This window comes from Zalophus californianus, chromosome 13 (genome assembly GCF_009762305.2).
Source record: "Zalophus californianus isolate mZalCal1 chromosome 13, mZalCal1.pri.v2, whole genome shotgun sequence".
Taxonomy (NCBI): domain Eukaryota; kingdom Metazoa; phylum Chordata; class Mammalia; order Carnivora; family Otariidae; genus Zalophus; species Zalophus californianus.
The window spans coordinates 36,552,266-36,571,409 of NC_045607.1; the positions used below are offsets into that span (position 1 = coordinate 36,552,266).

Below are 19,144 nucleotides of genomic sequence, written 5' to 3' on the forward strand. Positions count from 1 at the left end.
CGAGATAGCCATCTTTCTTTGGTCAGGCAGTGAGTAGTAAAGCAGGAAGCTCAGAAAAGTGTAGGTTACATACAAAATGTGGTGACATGGCCAGACTGATGTCTAAGCCAATGCTCTGATCAGCCAGAGCAACAAGCAGGTTGCTGAAATGAGAACTTCCTTGTCTCCCTTCTCCCTAGTGAATAGGAAGGATATAAAGTCAAGCTCACTGAGATCTCAAAGCTAAGGTTTCACTGGGGAGTGAGAGGTGCCAGAACTTATATCCCCCTCACACAATCCACTGGTATACCTAACAGTAAGCCAAGGCTTACAAAAAAAAAGGGGGGGTCCATTTGGGGCTTCCAGGTCTCTTAAGAAAAAGGACAACTTCATATAGAGTCTTCTAGTTATATTCATAAGTTCCCTTTGCTGTCACAGAGTGGTGACTTGGTCTTTCTGGATTCCCATCTCATCTTGTGATTTGACTTGGCTTAGGTTACTTAAAGTTCTAACTCATAGACACTCTACATTTGATAAGCTCTCTCTATATATAACAAAAGAACCCAGGGTAGATTAGATACTTAAATTATCTTCTGGTGGACTTTATGAGCTCTATAATGAGAAATTAAAAACTGAGGTACCAAATAATTCAAGGAAGAAACAGTTTGAGAACAGTTTTTAAAGGTTTCTCCATAAACAAATGAATGAACAAACAAACGCACAGAAAAAAAATCCTTTAAGCAGTGTACAGAGCAAAGTTCCAAAGCTTCCAGGGCTCTCCAGAGAACCAACGGTGAATGCTGCTGAGGCTCAATAAACCTAGTGCTAGCAGGTCTGGGGCTTCCTGCCCCTTCCTTGTTCCCTTCCACCCCCCAAAACTTTCACGCCTCCTGATACCTGGGCTCCAGCTAATTATCCTGGAACAAACGAACTCTGAAGCAGGGAAGGCAGAAGTAAGGTGTTTAACTTTGTACAGGGGGTGAAGTTTTGGGAGAGCCACAGATGGGAGAAGTTATAGGTAAAATTAGACAAGCCAAAGTAGAAAAGGGAGAGATAGGGAGAGGTAGGGCAGCTATGTATATAGACTGATGTAAAAGTGGATAAGAATTACCCTGGGTCAGCAGTAGGCTCAATATGAACTTTGGACTAAAGACCCTTCTCAGATTGTCTGTGTTCTAAGCAAGCCTATCTGCCTATTGCCTACAGCCCTTCATGAACCCATTTCACCTTATCTGGCTCTTGTCCTGGTTCTGTGGGTGGGATAATACCAGCAAAACGACAGCCAAGCCCAAAAGGAAAGCAGAAGTGGTTGATACACATCTCCTAAGGTTGCTTCTGAGGGGCAGCCCTATCCCTAAATCCCCAAATCCTACCACCCAGAACTTATCTTCCCTTTGAAAATTGTCACTGTACTGAGCAGATTTTTATTTCCTACCTAGAATTAGATGTTTGCCAGAAACCACAGACCTTAAGGAAACAAAGTCACAAAAGGTCTCTGGGAACCAGGGTTCAACAAGCTCAGATCATACACATATAGAGGAGACAAAGGATCTACTAAAGCCTGCAGACAAAGCATAGAGCATGCACACAGAGGTACTGAAGGAGGACTGAGAGTGAGAGGTCTAGATAAAGTACCTACAGCAGGTACATTCATAGACACAACTTATGCCTGAGGGAAACACAAGGTGATCATGGATCCTGCACATAGGGTGACGAAACGTGTGCACACCCATTTGAAGAAGGATTCAGTGTTCACCAGGGCTGGAATCACAGGCAACAGCAAACCCTCACTGTCTTCAAGAACCAGTGCTTACAGGCACAAAGCATTAGTTATACTGTGCATTCACATGGCATGGGGGAACCACATCACAGGTCTACAGAAGCTTGTGCTCACAGAGAGACCAAGAAACCTGCTCAGAAGCACAAAGCACATTCATACTTAGGACCCCAGGCAAGAGGCACAAAATGCCCACAGCAACTCCTGCTCCCAAATACAAAGTATATGCATGCTGGGCTCAGCAAGGGTTTACAGCATATGCCAACCTGCAGTAACAAGCAAAAAATGGACAAACACTGTGCAAAGTAGAAGAGGAGGGCAATCAGTGTTTGGGGTAGCCAAACTGAGTACGAGTATAAGCACACACATGCTACATTGAATGTGCACCATGCTGGCACACACATTTCTCACACTGTGCTCCAGGGATGTCTGCACACAAGAATGGAGCATGCCCACAAATTGCTTTCAGGAAAAACAGAATATCTGCATGAGCCAAAGCTCAGAGGCCAGATCATACACATGTGTGCATGCGCGCACGCATGCACACACATGCACACACACGCACACTGTGCTCAGGAGAGAAGGGTTGAAAATAGACAACAAAAAAGGCCCAAAGGGCCAGAGGCACAACCTGAACAGCTCCTCGCTTTCCTTCTGCAAGGAGAGAAAGAGCAGAAAAAAAGGGCAGAAAGGTTAGTAGATTCAGTCCCATAGCACGGAACCCAAAGAAAATGCCAGCTAAATCTCAAGGAACAAAGAAGAAAGGAAGAGGTCCTCTGAACAGCTGGGCAGTTCACAGAGCCTAGCTTCCAGAATCCTTACCTCCTGTATTGCCTGGCCCCTCCTTTTAGTTTAGACCATTCCTGGTTTGGCTAATCAAACTAAAGGACAAAGTCTACTGGGTGATTTCAGTCACCTTTTTCCAAACTGGCCTGCATGCAGCGTCATGGAAACCAGGGTCACAAGCTTTGTTACCAAGGGCCACTACAACAGGCTATCTGAACTAGCTAAGCACAAAGTGAGTTCCTTCCTCAGAAGCTATGTGCACTTACTCTGGATCTGGGATAAGTCCTCAAACCCCAAAGGCCTGGTAACTGGACCCATTCCATTTTACAATACAGGCTTAGCAATGCATTTGCCCAACAAACCCTGGCCTGTTTTCCCAAAGCCTAAGTTAAGTTAGGACAGGTTAAGGCCTGAAGTTAAGGCTAGGACCAGGATGCTCAAAGGCTATAGTTGGGGGCATCACTTGGCCACTGCCCTAACAGAAGTCACCATGATCTAGATGATAAAACCATGGCAGCAGCCCCAGGCCTGATTATCTATTAAATCGAGAACAATACTCCAAAGGATATGGATGCTTCCAGAAGGACTTTAGCAAGCCACAGTAGAGGAAGATAAAGTCCAGAAATTACTACTTCTCTTATTCATCAGACTACATTGCCTACTAGGACACATATGGAGAGCTCCACAGGTTTCCTTCTCTAAGGCAAGTCCATTCACCTGGGCCGATCATCTCTCCTCCTCTTTCTTTTCCCTCCCTTTTAAAGACCCACTGATATTACATAACAAGTAAAAGGGAGAATCATAGAAACTAATTCATAAGTTTCCAATTTTTCAGTTATTTCTAATGGCCTAATGGGTCACCTGACTTGACAGAAGAGTGAGCTCAGGAATAGGAATCCTCCAAAACAGTGCACCTACAGGAATGTAGATGAAACGCAAAAGACACTTGCTGGAATGGGGCCATATCTCTTCTACATCTACTCCCACCTCCCCTACTGTACTCTGTTCTCTTTGAAAAAGAAAATTAGGCAAGGAACACTTTAACTGACCGGTGATTCAAATTGGAAAGGTTTCTCTCTATCTCCACTATCTTAAAAATACACTATACATCATGTCAAAGTTAATTTGTGTCTTTCTATTCTTCCCAGAGCTCCCCATAATGCCTAAGAATCTGCTGACAAGGCTCTCCATATATATATAATTTTACCCTTGTAGCCTGAGGGCTTAGCACATTTCCTATCATTTGTATATAGTGAAAGGAATCTGAACTTTCAGGACTTAGAAAACAACAGCTTCTAAGAACATGTGTTTTGCCCATGACCAGAGAAAACATAGGTCTCTTAGCCAATAGTCTGTATCATTTTTCAGACTCCAAGGAACTGCTGTACTAGCTCTTTAGTTTGTCCCATCCACTGGACAAACATAACAAAACCTTTTTCTTGCTAAGAGTCAAACTTTTTGTGCTTCCTAACTTCCTAAAATGCCTTAACATTTTTCCACTCAGATTTAGTTTTAAGTGCAGTGTAGCTATAGAACACCCACTCTGCCAAGAAAAAAAAAAATCTCTGACCCCCAAAAATGATTGCACTCTTCCAGAGAATACATTTTATAAGGAAGTGACATACTTCCACATTATTAAAACAATCTTAACTTCATTGTACTTGGGAGTCAAAAGACTTGAGGCACTCAACTTATTTGAGCCTGCATTTCCTTAACTGTAAAAAGCAGATAAGAACACTACCTCCCAGGGTTATAGTGAGGATTCATTTCTTCAACAAGTACTTATTGAGAACCTACTGCACACCAGGCACTGTTTTCAGTGCTGGTGATGAAGCAAAGATAATGAAACAAACTGCCTGATTTTGAGAAGCTTCTATTCTAGAGGAGGAGTTGATGACTAATAATGACAAAGACGATGATAGTAGCTAACACTATGTGAATATATTATCTATCTGACATTTTATTTGAATAAGCTCATTTATTTCTCCCAACAACTCTACTGGGTAAATACTATTATTATCTCCATTTTTTTTGTTGATTAAAGATTATCAGAGAGGTTAAGAAAGTTGCCTGAAGTCACAGCAAGGGGCAAAGCCAAAATTCAAAACAGTAATTTGGTTCCAGGATCTGGAACTATATACACATCATATCACTTCAAAATTCAGGTATGGGGGAGCAGGGAGATAATGCCCCTTGTGGTGATGTTACAGTTACTATTATATTTTTTTTAAAGATTTTATTTATTTGAGAGAGAGGGAGAGCGAACATGAGTGGGAGGAGGGGCAGAGGGAGAGGGAGAAGCAGACTCTCCACTGAGCAGAGAGCCTGACACAGGGCTCAGTCACAGGACCCTGAGATCATGACCTGAGCCAAAGACAGACTCTTAACTGAGCCACCCAGGTACCCCACTATTACAATTTTATAAAAGGTTATCAGGGAGGCCACATCGATAATGTGACATCTAAGCAGAGACCTGAAGGAAATGAGTAAAGAAGTTATTTAGATTCTAGGAAAAAAGTATTCTAGTTGGAATACAGAGAAAGTGCAAAGCCTGAGGTGAGAGCGTAAACGGTGTGGAGGAACACCACCAAGTTTGCACAGAGTACCAGTTCAAATAGGACTCTACAGGCTCTACAGGCTCATAAGCACTTTGACTTTCATTCTGAGATAGAAAATCAACGGAAGCTTTTGAGCAGAGAAAATGATCTGACTCATGTTTTGTAAGCCTTACTCTGACTGCTGTGGGGATAACTGACTGTGGAAGAACAAGGGTAGAAGCAAGAGACGAGTTAGGCTACCAAAATCATCTGGGTAAGAGAAAACGGTGACTTAGACAAGGATGATAATGGTGGAGGTAGAGATACTGATAAGGTTTAGGTTACTTTTTTTTTTTAAGATTTTATTTATTTATTTGACAGAGACAAAGTGAGAGAAGGAACACAAGCAGGGGGAGTGGGAGAGGGAGAGGGAGAAGCAGGCTTCCTGCTGAGCAGGGAGCCCGATGCAGGGCTCGATCCTAGGACCCTGGGATCATGACCTGAGCCGAAGGCAGACGCTTAACGACTGAGCCACCCAGGCGCCCCGGTTTAGGTTACTTTTCAAAAAATATTAAAATTCGGGGAACCTGGGTGGCTCAGTCAGTTAAGCGGCTGCCTTCAGCTTGGGTGATGATCCCAGGGTCCTGAGATCGAGGCCCCCATTGGGCTCCCTCTTCTCCCTCTCCCTCTGCCTGCCGCTCTGCCTGCTTGTGCTCTGTGTCAAATAAATAAATAAAATCTTTAAAAATATATTAAAATTCAATTTAGTTAACATATACTGTATTATTAGTTTCAGGGGTAGAATTTAGTGATTCATCAGTTGCATGTAACACCCAGTGCTCATTACATCAAGTGCCCTCCTTAATGTCCATCACCGTTATCCCATCTCTCCACCCACCATCCCTCCAGCAACTGTTTATAGAGTTAAGAATCTCTTATGGTTTGCCTCCCTGTTTGTCTCTTATTTTATTTTTCCTTCCCTTTCCCTCCCATATGTTCATCTGTTTTGTTTCTTAAATTCCCCACGAGTGAAATCATAATAATTTTGTCTTTCTCTGACTTATTTTGCTTAGCATAATACCCTCTATTTCCATCCCCCTCATTGTAAATGGCAAGATTTCATTCTTTTTGATGGCTGAGTAATATTCAGTATATCAGTGTGTGTGTGTGTGTGTGTATTATCATTTGCTGATGGCCATCTGGGCTCTTTCCATATTTTGGCTATTGTGGACATTACTGCTATAAACTTTGGAGTTTAGGTTACTTTTTAAAGGTAGAGCAAGCAGATTTACTAACTGACTGGATGTGGGCTATGAGAGAAAAGGAAAAGGAAAAGACAAGAAGGACTCTATGGATTTGGGCCTGAGCAGCTGCAAGAATGGAGGTGTCATATACTGGTAAAGAAGACTATAGGAAAGGCAGGTTTAGTAGCGGCTTGGGGAAAAGGACCAGGAGTTTGGTTTCAGATATGTCAAATCTGAGATGCCTATTTACATCCAAATGAGAAAGTTAAGATGCAGAGTCTGGCATTCATGGAAGATGTCTGGGCCAGAGATATAAATGTGGGAATCCTTATGAAACTCATGATATTGAAATAGGTTACTTAGCCTGTGAGTATGAATAAAAAGAAGAAATCAGGATTGAATCCTGGGATGCTACAAGGTTGGGAAGATGAGGAGGGACAAGCGAAGATGGCTAAGAAGGGGACGCCTGGGTGGTCCAGTTGCTTAAGTGTCTGCCTTCGGCTGAGGTCATGATCCCAGGATCCTGGATCGAGTCCCACATCCGGCTCCTTGCTCGAGGGAGCTGCTTCTCCCTCTGCCTGCCGTTCCTCCTGCTTGTGTGCTCTTTCTCTCTCACAAATAAAATCTTAAAAAAAAAAAAAAAAAAAGATGGCTAAGAAGGAATGGTCAATAGTACTGGGGTAGAACCAATACAGAGAGGTGGTCTAGAAGCCAAGTGAAGAAAGTGTTTCAAAAATCAGGAACTGAGGCATAAGGAAAGACTGCAAGAGTCTTTTTCAACAAATGGTGGTGGAATATCCAAATGCATATGAATGAAATCAGAGCCCCATCTCACACCATATAAAAAATTTAACTCAATATGGATCATAGAACTAAAAGAGCTAAAACTAAAAAACATTTAGGAAAAAACAAAGAAGTAAATTTTTGTGACCTTGGGTTCAACAATGCTTTCTTAACTATGAAACCAAAAAACACAATCCACACGAGAAAAATAGATAAATTGAATTTCATCAAAATCTAAAACTTTTGCACTCGATTTCATATCCATTATAATGGCTATTACAAAAAAAGGAGGGGAGAGAGAGAGAGAAGTAACAACTGTTGGCAAGGATGTACAGAAATTAGAACCTTTGTGCACTGTTGGTAGGAATGCAAAATGGTGCAGCCCCTGTAGAAAACAAGATGGCAATTCTACTTCTGGTTATATACCCAAAGGAAATGAAAGCAAGGATTCAGAAGAGATATTTATATACCCACGTTCATATCAGCATTATTCACAATAGCCAAAAGATGGAAGAAACCCAAGTATCCACCTACAAATGAGTGGATAAACAAAATGTGGTATATAGGGGCGGCTGGGTGGCTCGGTCGGTTGAGCGTCTGCCTTCGGCTCAGGTCATGATCCCAGGGTCCTGGAATCGAGCCCCACATCGGGTTCCCTGCTCTGCGGGAGGCCTGCTTCTCCCTTTCCCACTCCCCCTGCTTGTGTTCCTTCTCTCGCTGTGTCTCCCTCTGTCAAATAAATAAATAAAATCTTTTTTTTTTTTAAAGTCGTATATATACATACAATGGAATACCATTCAGCCTTAAAAAGGAAATCCTGACACATGCTACAACATGGATGAACCTTGAGAACATTACAAACATTACGCCAAGTAAAATAGGCCAGTCAAAAAATGACAAATATTGTGTGATTCCACTTATATAAGGTACCTACAGCAGTCAATTGAAAGAGGCAGAAAGTAGAATGTGGTTGCCAGTGGCTGGGGGAGGGGAGAATGGGGAGTTAGTTTAATGGGTAGAGAGTTTCAGTTGTGGAAGACGAAAAAATTCTGGATATTGGATGATGGTGATGGTTGCACAACAATGTGAACAAACTTAAAATGGTTAAAAGGATAAATTTTATATTATGTATATTTTACAACAAAAAAAAATTTTAATAAAACATTTATGCTTAAAAAAAAAACACCATCAAGAAAGTGAAATGACAACACAAAGATTGGGGGGCATTATTTACAAATCAATCAAATATGTGATAAGAGGCACATGTCCATAATATATAAAGAACTCTTACAACTCAACAAAAAGACAATTCAACATGAATAGACATTTCTCCAAAGAAAATATAAAAAAGGCCAAAACGCACATGAAAAGATGCTTAACATCATTAGCCACTAGGGAAAGGCAAATCAAACCATAATAAGATAGCACTCACACCCACTGGGATGGGTATAATAAAAAACACAGACATTAATTTAGTGTTAGCAAGAATGTGGAGAAATTAGAACTTTCATGCCTTGCTGGTTGGAATGTTAAGATGGTGCAATCACATTGGGAAACAGTATGGCAATTCTTCAAAAATGTTAAACTTAGAGTTACCATATGACCCAGCAATTCCACTTCTAATATATACCCAAGAGAACTGTAAACATATGTCTGGACAAAAACTTGTACACAAATTTCATAGCAACATTACTCGTAATAGCCAAAATGTAGTAAACAACAAACCAAATGCCCAGCAAATACTGAACAGATAAACAAAATATGGTATATCCATATCCCACCACAAAAAGAAATGAAGTATTGATACATGTTACAACATGGTTGAATCTTAAAAACATGCTAAGTGGAAGAAGCCAGTCACAAAAGACCACATATTATATGAATCCACTTATATCAATGTCCAGAACAGGCAAATCCACAGAAACAGCAAGTAGATTAGTGGCTGCTAGAGGCTGGAAGCAAAGATTGGAGAGTGACCACTAATAGGTAAGGGGTTTCTTTTTGGGGTGATAGAAATGTTCTGTAGTTGATGGTTGCATAATTCCATGAAACTACTAAAAAACACTCAATTGTACACTTTTTAAGGGATTTTAAAGGTGAACTTTGTGGTATATAAATTATGACTCAATAAAGCTGTTATAATAAAAAGGACATAATCAATTATGTCAAGTTGCTGACTGACTAAGAGGAGGACTAAAAATGGAACAGAAGTTTGACAATATGGTGGTCATCTGATGGCCTTGACAAAAGCTATTTTGGTAGAGTGGTAGAAATAAAAGAATTGAATTTTTATATAATGCATGTAACAGTACTTAAAACAGTGCTATGTACACCCCAAAAGAGAAGAAAAAGGATGAAAAATAAGAAAAATTAATGGTAAGCTACTAGTAAGCTTAGTCCCTAAGGCCCCAAGCAGAGCAATGCAGAAAGCGGATTTCTTAAATGTTTCATTGTGGTAGTAGCCACTGTTACTAATACCGAATCAGTTTATCAGCTTGGGGTGCTGCTGTCGTGGGTGAAAGGCAATCCCTATGTGCTTACCTTGCTCTGTTCTTCCTACCCTATAGAATGCTGCTGGAGTCAGGCCTCGACCCAGCACTCCTCCACCGCTCCCTCTGCAGCGCACAGACCAGACTTGATCTTGACTAGGACCCAGAACTTTGGCTTGCTTTCTTATTGGTGCTTCAGAAAACCTTTGTCTCATTATCACTGCTGCTGCCACCACCTGCTTACCACAGGTACCGCAAGTTCCTGCATTGCCCACCAGGCTATCAGCTCAGAAGGGGAATTTTGCAAGCTGAAGAGCCAGCCCAAGTGTGCTGGGTACTCATCCTAACATCAACTGCCACCAAGGCTTAAGGAGTTAGTAGGGAAGTGCTGCAGATATTTGTTGTTTCCATTGTTGTTGTAATGTAATAATTTCTAAATGCCCAGGGAGAAGGAAAAAGGGCTGTAAAGTTAAGAGGAGAAAGAAATCTCTTACAGCTGAGGAATTATAGAAAGTGTCCTGGAAGAGGTCATGTTTTGGCTGTATATTGAAGAACTGAGTAAATTCTGCTAGGCTGATTTGATGAACACAGCACCTTAGGCTAAAAGAAAGCATGTATATGCGCTGAGAACAGACAGTACAAGGCGAATTTGTGACAGCAAAGTTTCCTTTTGGGTGGAGCATAGTGGGACAACTGGAGATAAGCCTGCAAATGTAAACTCGAGACCAACTGTAGCAATCCTGAATGTCAAGTGAAGGAATTTAGACTTTTCTCATAAGCTATAAAGAGTAGCTCTAGGGATATTTGAAAGGAACATATATGATTTTTTTTAAGATTTTATTTATTTGAGAGAGAGAGACTGAGAGAGAGAGAGCACATGAGAGGGGGGAGGGTCAGAGGGAGAAGCAGACTCCCTGCTGAGCAGGGAGACAGATGCAGGACTCCATCCTCAGACTCCAGGATCATGACCTGAGCCGAAGGCAGTCGCTTAACCAACTGAGCCACCCAGGCGCCCACATGATATGATTTTAGTTTTGTATTTTTTAAACCTAATTTTATAACTTGGTATTATATTTATTATTCAAATTCTAGAAAGTATAAAAAGGGTTTACAGTGAAAAAAATTACTTTTCATCTCCTTAGTTTTTCACCCAATACCTTTCCCCATGGGCAATCAGGTATCAAGCAGTCTCTTATGTATCTTTGTTAGATATTCTATACAAACAGACACAGACACTATGGGTTTGTGTATTCCTTCCCTCTCTTTTTTATACAAATGTAGACATCTTATACATACTGTTCTACACCTTGCTTTTTCATATGGCAATATACCTTGGATATCTCTCCATTTTAGTAAAGAGCTACCTCATTCTTTTTATAGCTATATAATACTGTATAACACTGTTAGGATCTGCCAGTAGGTTATTTAACCAGTCCTTTTTTTTTTTTTTTAAGATTTATTTATTTGAGAGAGAGTGTGTGTGTGCGTCCGCACCTGGGTGGGGGAAAGGACAGAGGGAGAGAATCTTCAAGCAGACTCCCCCGAGGGCAAAGTCAGAGACACAGGGCTCCATCCCACGACCGATGAGATCATGACCTGAGCCAAAGCGAAGAGTGAAGCTCAATCAACTGAGCCACTCAGGCGCCCCTAACCAGTCTTTAACATTTAGGTTGTTTTCACTCTTTGCTACTAAAAACAATGCTTCAAAAATAGAACATATGTGAAAATGTTTCTTTCCACATGTGAAAATAAACCTGCAGGATGTATTCCTGGAAGTGATTTTAGGGTTCAAAGGTATACAGAATTCTGATACATTTTGCCAGTTGTCTTCCTTAGAGGTTATACCAATTTACACTCCCATCCCACGAGCAATGCAGGAGTGTCTGTTCCCTCACACCTCTGTCAACACAATATGTTTCATAATTTTAATTCTCTCTTAGAAACGTTAATCAGGTTATATGCATAGGAGGACAACCCCATTTACATTTAAAACTGGATGAATACAGCATATGCTCTTTGGATAAATTTAATTTTGATTGGGAGAAGTAATTTTAAAACTACATATCTCCACGCTGCCTAGAAAAAAAGTACTCTCATTTCTTGAGTCAAAACCATTCCATTCTCCAGTTTAGGTGAGGAGTCTTTAGCCAGACATGGAAGAAAAGGAATATGACCTGTGAAAGGCAGTCGGGTTCTTGGGTAGAGCAAGCACTGGACAGCTTCAAGTTGAAAATAAGGTTCTGTGTTAAGTCCAGTACTGGGAAGAAGAAAGGTAAGGATAAGGGAAATTCCCACAGTGGCCCATCAGCTGCTGGGGAAATGGCAATCTTATCTCAGCATGAAACCCATGAAGAATAATTTTAAAATGCAATGTTTGCATCAGCCCCTCCAGTGCCTGTGAGCAATATGCCCATTCCTGCCTCCTACACCACACCTACTTTACAGTGGCATATCCTAAAAGTCCTGCAGCTGTAAACTACTTCTACTCACATGTTCCTCCCTCTTTGGAAAGGTAGTTTTTTGTTTTTTGTTTTTTTTTAAGATTTTATTTATTTAACAGAGAGAGACACAGCAAGAGAGGGAACACAAGCAGGGGGAGTGGGAGAGGGAGAAGCAGGCTTCCCGCCGAGCAGGGAGCCTGATGCGGGGCTTGATCCCAGGACCCCAGGATCATGACCTGAGCCGAAGGCAGACGCTTAACAACTGAGCCACCCAGGTGCCCCGGAAAGGTAGTTTCTAAAGCCGCCCTCAACCCCCCAATAGACTGGAAGCTTCCTAGAGGCAGAACTCCTTTCCTGTTGCTTTAGAACCCTCTTGCACTCCAGTTCCCACAGGATTAGCTTAAAATTTGTATTCAAGTAATTTAGACTGATTTCAGCTGGGGACCTCCCCCATCACCTTGTGAAACTCACCACCAAGCTGGGTCTCACGCTAGCCTGATGGAGGCCATACCCAACGAGCTGTGACCCCATTAAATATAGATTTAGAATACCTGAGTGTATGTCTTCTACCGAGACATGGTTTGCCTTCTGTACTAGCTCATGCAAAAGTTTTTTCTGCCTCAGTCTTTTCTCTCTCAGAACATTTTTAAAATTGTTGATGCACTTGTTGAGGTAGATGGTCTCTGCACACACTTGCTCTAGGCTTAGTTTGCCCTGCTTGGGAGATTCGGGCCTGGAACGTGTTTCACCTCCCAGACACGGAGCCAGAATAAAACCTGGCAATGAATATGCAATAGGCGAAGAGTTAGAAGCAAGAGAGAAGTTGCTGGGATCCTGAAAGGTTTGGTCTCTCTGTGTAGAGATGCCCACTCCACCAGAGACCACACTGAGCAAGCTCTCACTCTCCTGACTCCCAGGGCTCTCCACAGAGAAATCTTGGGCACCCTCTGAACTCACTGTCCCAAGAAGTCTATCACTGTTCTCTGACTGAGAACCGCTCTCATTGCTTTCCAGGTCCTCAGGACTGATGGACCCACTATTCTCCAGCTTCTGAAACACGCCCTGCAGAGCTGAACGAAAGTGGTGAATTGCTCGGCCCAGTCTGCTTTTGTAAAACTTAATTTCTATATCTGCATCCTCCTGCAAGCCAACCAGACCACAAGATGACTTTTCAAAGACATCTTTAAGGACCCGAGAAGCATGTTCCTCCTCTTCATTCAAGTCAATATGAACCATGTCACTGAAGGTCTCAGGCCCTACGATAATTTCTTCCATCATGTGGTCATGGCTCAGAGTTGCAAACCTTTTGGACTTGTCTGTCAAAAGGTCCTCTAGCTGCTTTGAGCTCAGAATATCAAGCCCAGCTTCACAGGCCAGGAGGCTGTCCTCTGTCTTCAGTAACCCAGACAGTGACAGGCAGCTGCCCACCTCGCTTTTATTGCTGAAGTTGTTTGCTCTTTTTGTTTCAAATCCTTGGCTGGACTGCTTGAAAACCTGGGATTTCCCAGAGCCCTCCTCTTCTGGAATTAACACTGGGGAATGTTCCTCAAATTGATGGAAGGTGGACAGAGAAGCTTCTCTCCCTGTCAGCTCACCACAACTGCCACTGATAACTTGGGAGGCTCCTGATGTTCCTTTTACTTCATCTCCTGGCTTAGATACATCACTTGGCTTTGTGAAATTATTCTTGGGTGGAAAGCAAAGGCCTTGCTGCTCAGGAGTTTGAGGTTCTCTGTGTTGATTCTGAGCCCTCATTTGACATGCTGCTGGGTCCCCTGTTTCCATCTGAAAAAGTGGTTCATGCTGGTTTAAAGAATTTGCATTATGATCCTGAAGTTGCAAAAACGACAGAGACTCCTTCTGGGGATTCTTATAGCACTGTGGCCAGCTTGGTTCTTCTTTGGTGGCAATCCGGACCCCTACACTCTGCAAAAGGATGGATTTCTGCAAGATGAAGTCTCTGTGCTCTAGATGGGCAAGTTTCACAACAGTAGGCCTGGGGGCTGGCGCTTTGCCTGCCCTGTAAGCCTCTTTGATGTACCTGTTGCACTGCATGCCATTAACACAGAGGTGCATGGCCAGGAAGCTGTGTACCAGCTCCATGGTATTTTCCCCATCTTGCTCAGGAAGTCCATACAGATACAGAATGGCGTCCTCACCAGGGCTGTCCACATGGGGTTCCTGGGCCACTTCCCCCACACATACCTTGGCCAGTGAGCTGCTGCCCACCTGCAAGCCTTCTATTCCACTCAGAACTGAGTCTACACAGCTAGACACTTCATCCACCGAACCCCGGACTTGGCTCAAGTGCTGCTGCAGCTCAGCAATTTCAGTTTGGAGACGGCTGATGCCTTGTAGCTCTCTGATTATATAGTCTACTACATCCCCCAAAGGCTCTCGCTGTTCACAGCTGCAGCCTTGGTGAAAGCCTCTGGACAAAAGGGACTTGGCTTGATTCCTTTCTGAGGGCTCTTGACAGCTTGTGCTAATGCTGACAGAGGAGAGGTCCTGAGAGCCAGATCCCAAAACACAGAGAGTAGAGCCCAGAGGAAACTGGCTGCCGGCCTGCTGCTCAAAGCTGCAATGCTGGGCCAGGCCCCCATCTCTATCTCCACCGATGGCTGAGGCTGTTGACCCACAGTGAGGGAGCAGGGAGCTATCCTCTGGTAAGGATTCAATAGGGCCTGAGGACTTGCTCTTGATGCCACACACAGTCTCTGACTTAGCCTTATCTGGGGAAAGCCTGGAGGAGGGTCCCAAGGTGACCATGATTTCTTCCTCTGACTCTTGCAACAATCGTTTCATTTTCTACCTCAGAGTCTGAGGTATTTTCTTGCTTCTTCCTCTTATTTCTGGTCAGGGTGCTTAACAGAGATTGTCTTAGAAGACAATATACTGCCCTGCTCTTTTCAGTCTTTTTCTAGCAATTATGGCTTGGGTGATGCCTTGGGATTAGCCCACAGTACTGCCTGGAATGATCCCATGTGTAGTCTCCAAACCTGGTACATGCCCCTGGATCCTGGCTTGACTCTTATCCTGCAGCTAGTGAAAAAGGGAAATAGTGCACTCAGGTCAGAAAGCAGCAGGATAGTTTTAAATCCGAATCAAACTGTCAAGCAGGAATAATAATGTTACCTTCTAAGACTGCAGAAGTCAACCCTGACCTGTCTCCCACTGCTGGCCTTCAAAGCTGTAGGCAGTCACTTCTCTTTCCTTGGCTTCCCACCAGAGTATTGATGTATCAAGTCCTTGTGTTCTGGGCAAGTACCCAAAGGCATCAAGATTAAGACAAACTCCTGGGAAGTAGGTGGGTAAGGTCAATGAGTGACTGAACCTTTACAAAATTCAACACTAGGGTCTGATTCAGAAATGAACAAATAGATGCCTAACTATCAAAGCTCAAATTACATACACAGTGAAAGACAGCAACAAGGCATGGAATGTTTGTTTTCCCAGTCAGATGTTCTGCTGAAAACTCAGCAACTCCAAGATTGGTTCCTGCCTATGCTTATAGTGACAGCAACCCTTCACTTGGAGAAAAGACCATGGCAACTATTTAAAACTTGGAGGAAAAAAAAATGTTTTCTAAATGTTTTCTAAAAATTCTAGAATAAGGTGGCATGGCATAAGCAAAAATCACTGTCCAGATTCAGGTGCATTAAGCACGTTTGGATCTAGTGGGGCATGTGGCCAAAGACACACATATGGTGGGCTCACAGCTGGGGATGAAAGAAGCTCAGGAACAACCTGGAGTCCTGAACTCCACTTAATAGTCCCCAAGCGCTTGGTGCAGCCTAATCAACACACAGTTTTGGCTTTCCTCCTCCACAGTACATCTGGTCTAATACCTCCCTTCTGAGCACCAGGGTAAGTGATTTTTCAGCACTCCTGGAGTAACAGAGAATTGCTCTAGCCTTCCGACTGGCTTGGAGAGAACAATGCATGGGACAGGTGGGGAACTGGTTATATCACAGAGGGCTCCAGGGTACTTTGCTATTCTCCAAAAAGGTGAAGCTACCCTGCCACCAGTCTTGTCCCTATACCCTAAACTACCAGCGACTACTACAGAGGTAAAGATGACTATTACCTTATAAGGGGTGGGTATCCATTCCCTTTTTACTGGGAACACACAGAGTGTAGGGAAGGAGCAGAGTAGAAAGTACAAAGGGAAAAGCTAAGAGCCCAGGAATGGCTGGGACTGCTAATACTTTCTGGCTTTGCTGGGTTACCCTGGGAGGGGTAAAATTGGTTGGTGGGAGACATGCAATCCTTCATGTTCTTCAATCAGAGATGATTTCCCCATTTTCTAGATTTGATCTAGATTTCTAAATCTTCTAAACTCCTGCCTCCTTTTCTTTTCTTAGTAACTCAAGTTAACCCTAAAAGGGGAAAACAGCCTATGAAGAGCATAGGCTGACAGCTCCCACAGCAATTCATTTTCAGGAAGGGCTACCATCTATAGTTTATGGGCTTAAAAATTAAAAGCACTCTGCTTTCCCTGACTAGAAAGAATCAGAAGCATGAGTCAGAAGACTTTGGATAAAGATTAAGCTGACCCCTTTTACTGGAAACAACAAGGCCAAGAACCAAGAGACTAGAAACCAAGAAACAAGATTAATTCCCATTTGTCTTCCCTCCTTCTCTGTAGTTCATCTAAAAACTCTACTTCATTTAAGAACTCCTCACCTAAAAATGCTGTCCATTCTGTGAGGCACTGCCAAGGTCCAATTATTGCTTTTTAAGCATTGTTGCTTTACTCCTATGTCTCAAGGGGCCAGGATCAGCCCTACCCCTAACTGGCCAACTCAGTATAATCTGTGTCAGAGAGGGAGAGAGAGAGAGAAGACATACTCTATGTGCACAACCAGAACTGCTGGGTCTTGGGCTAGTGCCTAGCTGCCTAGACAACAAAGCCCCCAATTTTAGGACTGACTGGTCAAATTATTCCTTCTCTCCTTCCACAAGTGCACCTGTACTTCCAAAGCCACCCCTCTTTTCTCCCCCCACCCACCCCTGTCCCTGCCCCAACTGTGCAAGGTCTAGGTTCACCTGATTTGGTCTTGGCACCTGGTATTAGGTTTGAACAAGGTCCCTGGTCTGGGTAATCAGCCTTTCAAGTTTGTCTCAAAGAGAAAGACTGCTTACTAAACCAAGATGGAAGGTCTGCATATGACCACATGAAGCCATGAGCAAGTGCTACTAGACTAAGAATCAAAAGACTTAAGTTCGTGTTTTGCTTCATCAGTGACCTTGGATTAAACACTTCTCTGTTCCTTAGTTTCCTCATCTATAAAGTGGGAAAGATAGTCACAGGAATGTTGCCAAGCATGCAACCACCTATAAAAGGGTATGATTTGAGTAAACCATGACTTCTATCCAACCTCAAAACCCCTCTTTCCCGGTCTCTTTTAACGGTCCACAGCACTGCCTGGAACCAGACCACTGGAGCGTGTCATTCTTTGTTAATCCTGTTTTCTTCTATAAGTTTCTTCTTAAGATTAAAAAAAGAGAAGAGCAAAACATTCAGTTCCCAACATTTTATTCAGGTGACAAAAGGCTTGCCATGCTCCTTCAGGCAGTCTGAAAGCATGAGGAAGGGGCAAACAGCTATAGGAAGCAAACTTTTCCTTTCTAATGCTGGTGGAGGCCCAGACCACCCCCACTTTGGTCCAGAGAAGGCAGCTTTTCAGGTGGAAAAATGAAGCTGATTCAGTGCAGGCCAGGTTAACTTCAGGCCTATCTCTGCTTTTCAGATCAATACTCAAGATAGGCTTCGCTTAACTTCCTGGACAGTCTTGCCAAGTGTCTCCTCTGAGAGAACAGTGCCTTCAACACTGGCTGGCCAGCCATACACGGGGCAAATGGCATCGCTACTGTGTTCAGAGTCCTTTCCTCCTGAAGGACTGAAGGCAAAGCTGCCTGGTTTCCTATGTTACTAACAAACAGGAAATTTCCAACTAGAGCTGCCATAGCAACTTCTCCCGGCCTCAAAGAAAGAGCTTGCTTCCATATCAAACAAACAAACAAACTTCCCACAAAACACTACCTCAAAAACTAATGATGTGCTGTATGGTGACTAACATAATAAAATAAGATTTAAAACAAAAAAAAATTCTTATGAGTTAGTAACCACAGCCCCTAGATGAACTTAAGAATCACCTCTTGGGGATATGGGTTCCCTAAGGTATTCTTAACCTGTTCAGGGCTCCCTTTCAGCAGTACCAAGGAATATAACCAACCATAAAACAAATACATATGCACCCAGAATCAGATACTCATGACAAAGACTCTCTCTTTTGACCGAACTTGAGTCTGGTTGCTCTAAGCCCTCTTTCTGACTAGGCCCCTGACCCTGAGCTCTGTTTAGTCCACCTTTACCAAGAATCCTGCTGGGTCAGTTTATGAAAACTCTTCACATTTGATATCTGACCAAATTCCTTATCCACCACCTTGGCCTACCTCCAGCAAAACTCATGTCAAGTCAGTTTAGCCAGACTTCACCCTACCCTTGATGTTTCCTCTTAGTAATTTTCCATCCACTGACCCTCAACCTGCTCCTTGGCTATAAATTCTCACTTTTCCTTATATTCAGAGTTGGGCTCAGTCTCTCTCCCCATTACAATACCCCAAAGTAATAATCACCTTGAATAAAGTCTGCCTTACTGTCTTTAACAAATGTCACAGTATTTTTTTCCTTAAGCACTCATCATAATATTTTTTCCTCACTACTTCAGGATTCTCATGAGTAGACCTGAAGAAGGCATGTGAGCAGGAATCTAGCTGGCCCCTGAATACTAGGGGCCAACATAACAATACCCAACTAGGGGCCAACATAACAATACCCAACAAAATCCCCCACATTCTCTACCTCCTTACTCTGCTATAGTTTCTTCAGAGAACTTATTACCACTTGCCTGATAGATAATAAACAAGCAAACAAATATATGCTCTAGCTCTCTAACCACCTCCCTATTCTGGAATGTAAGCAGGGATTTAGTTTTGTTCATGACTATATCCCCCACACCTAGAACAGTGCCTGGTACATATGGTGCTCAAACAAACAAATAAAATCTTGCCATTGAATAAAAGGAATCAGAACACCAAATCA

The 19,144-nt window shown here is 42.8% G+C and overlaps 1 protein-coding gene across 19 annotated transcripts in view; it reads right to left on the bottom strand.

Moving 5' to 3' along the window:
• The window catches only part of UNC13B (unc-13 homolog B), a 215,773-nt gene that overhangs the window by 40,999 nt on the left and 155,630 nt on the right, over positions 1-19,144 (bottom strand). For 4 of the 19 annotated variants that reach the window (XR_003523586.2, XM_027614551.2, XM_027614547.2 and 1 more), the window contains exons 2-4: positions 15,172-15,332; positions 12,588-15,078; positions 2,388-2,410 (exon numbers count right to left, since the gene is read on the bottom strand). The exons of 13 other annotated variants lie outside the window; for them this stretch is intronic. Coding sequence is in view for 5 of the 6 variants with exons in the window: in XM_027614551.2 (XP_027470352.2) it covers positions 2,388-2,410; positions 12,588-14,841 (2,277 nt within the window). In the remaining variant the exon portion in view is untranslated. Of the gene's footprint in view, positions 1-2,387; positions 2,411-12,587; positions 15,079-15,171; positions 15,333-19,144 lie in introns of those variants that run through there. 2 more of the 19 variants (XM_035723464.1, XM_027614549.2) reach the window with 1 other exon arrangement.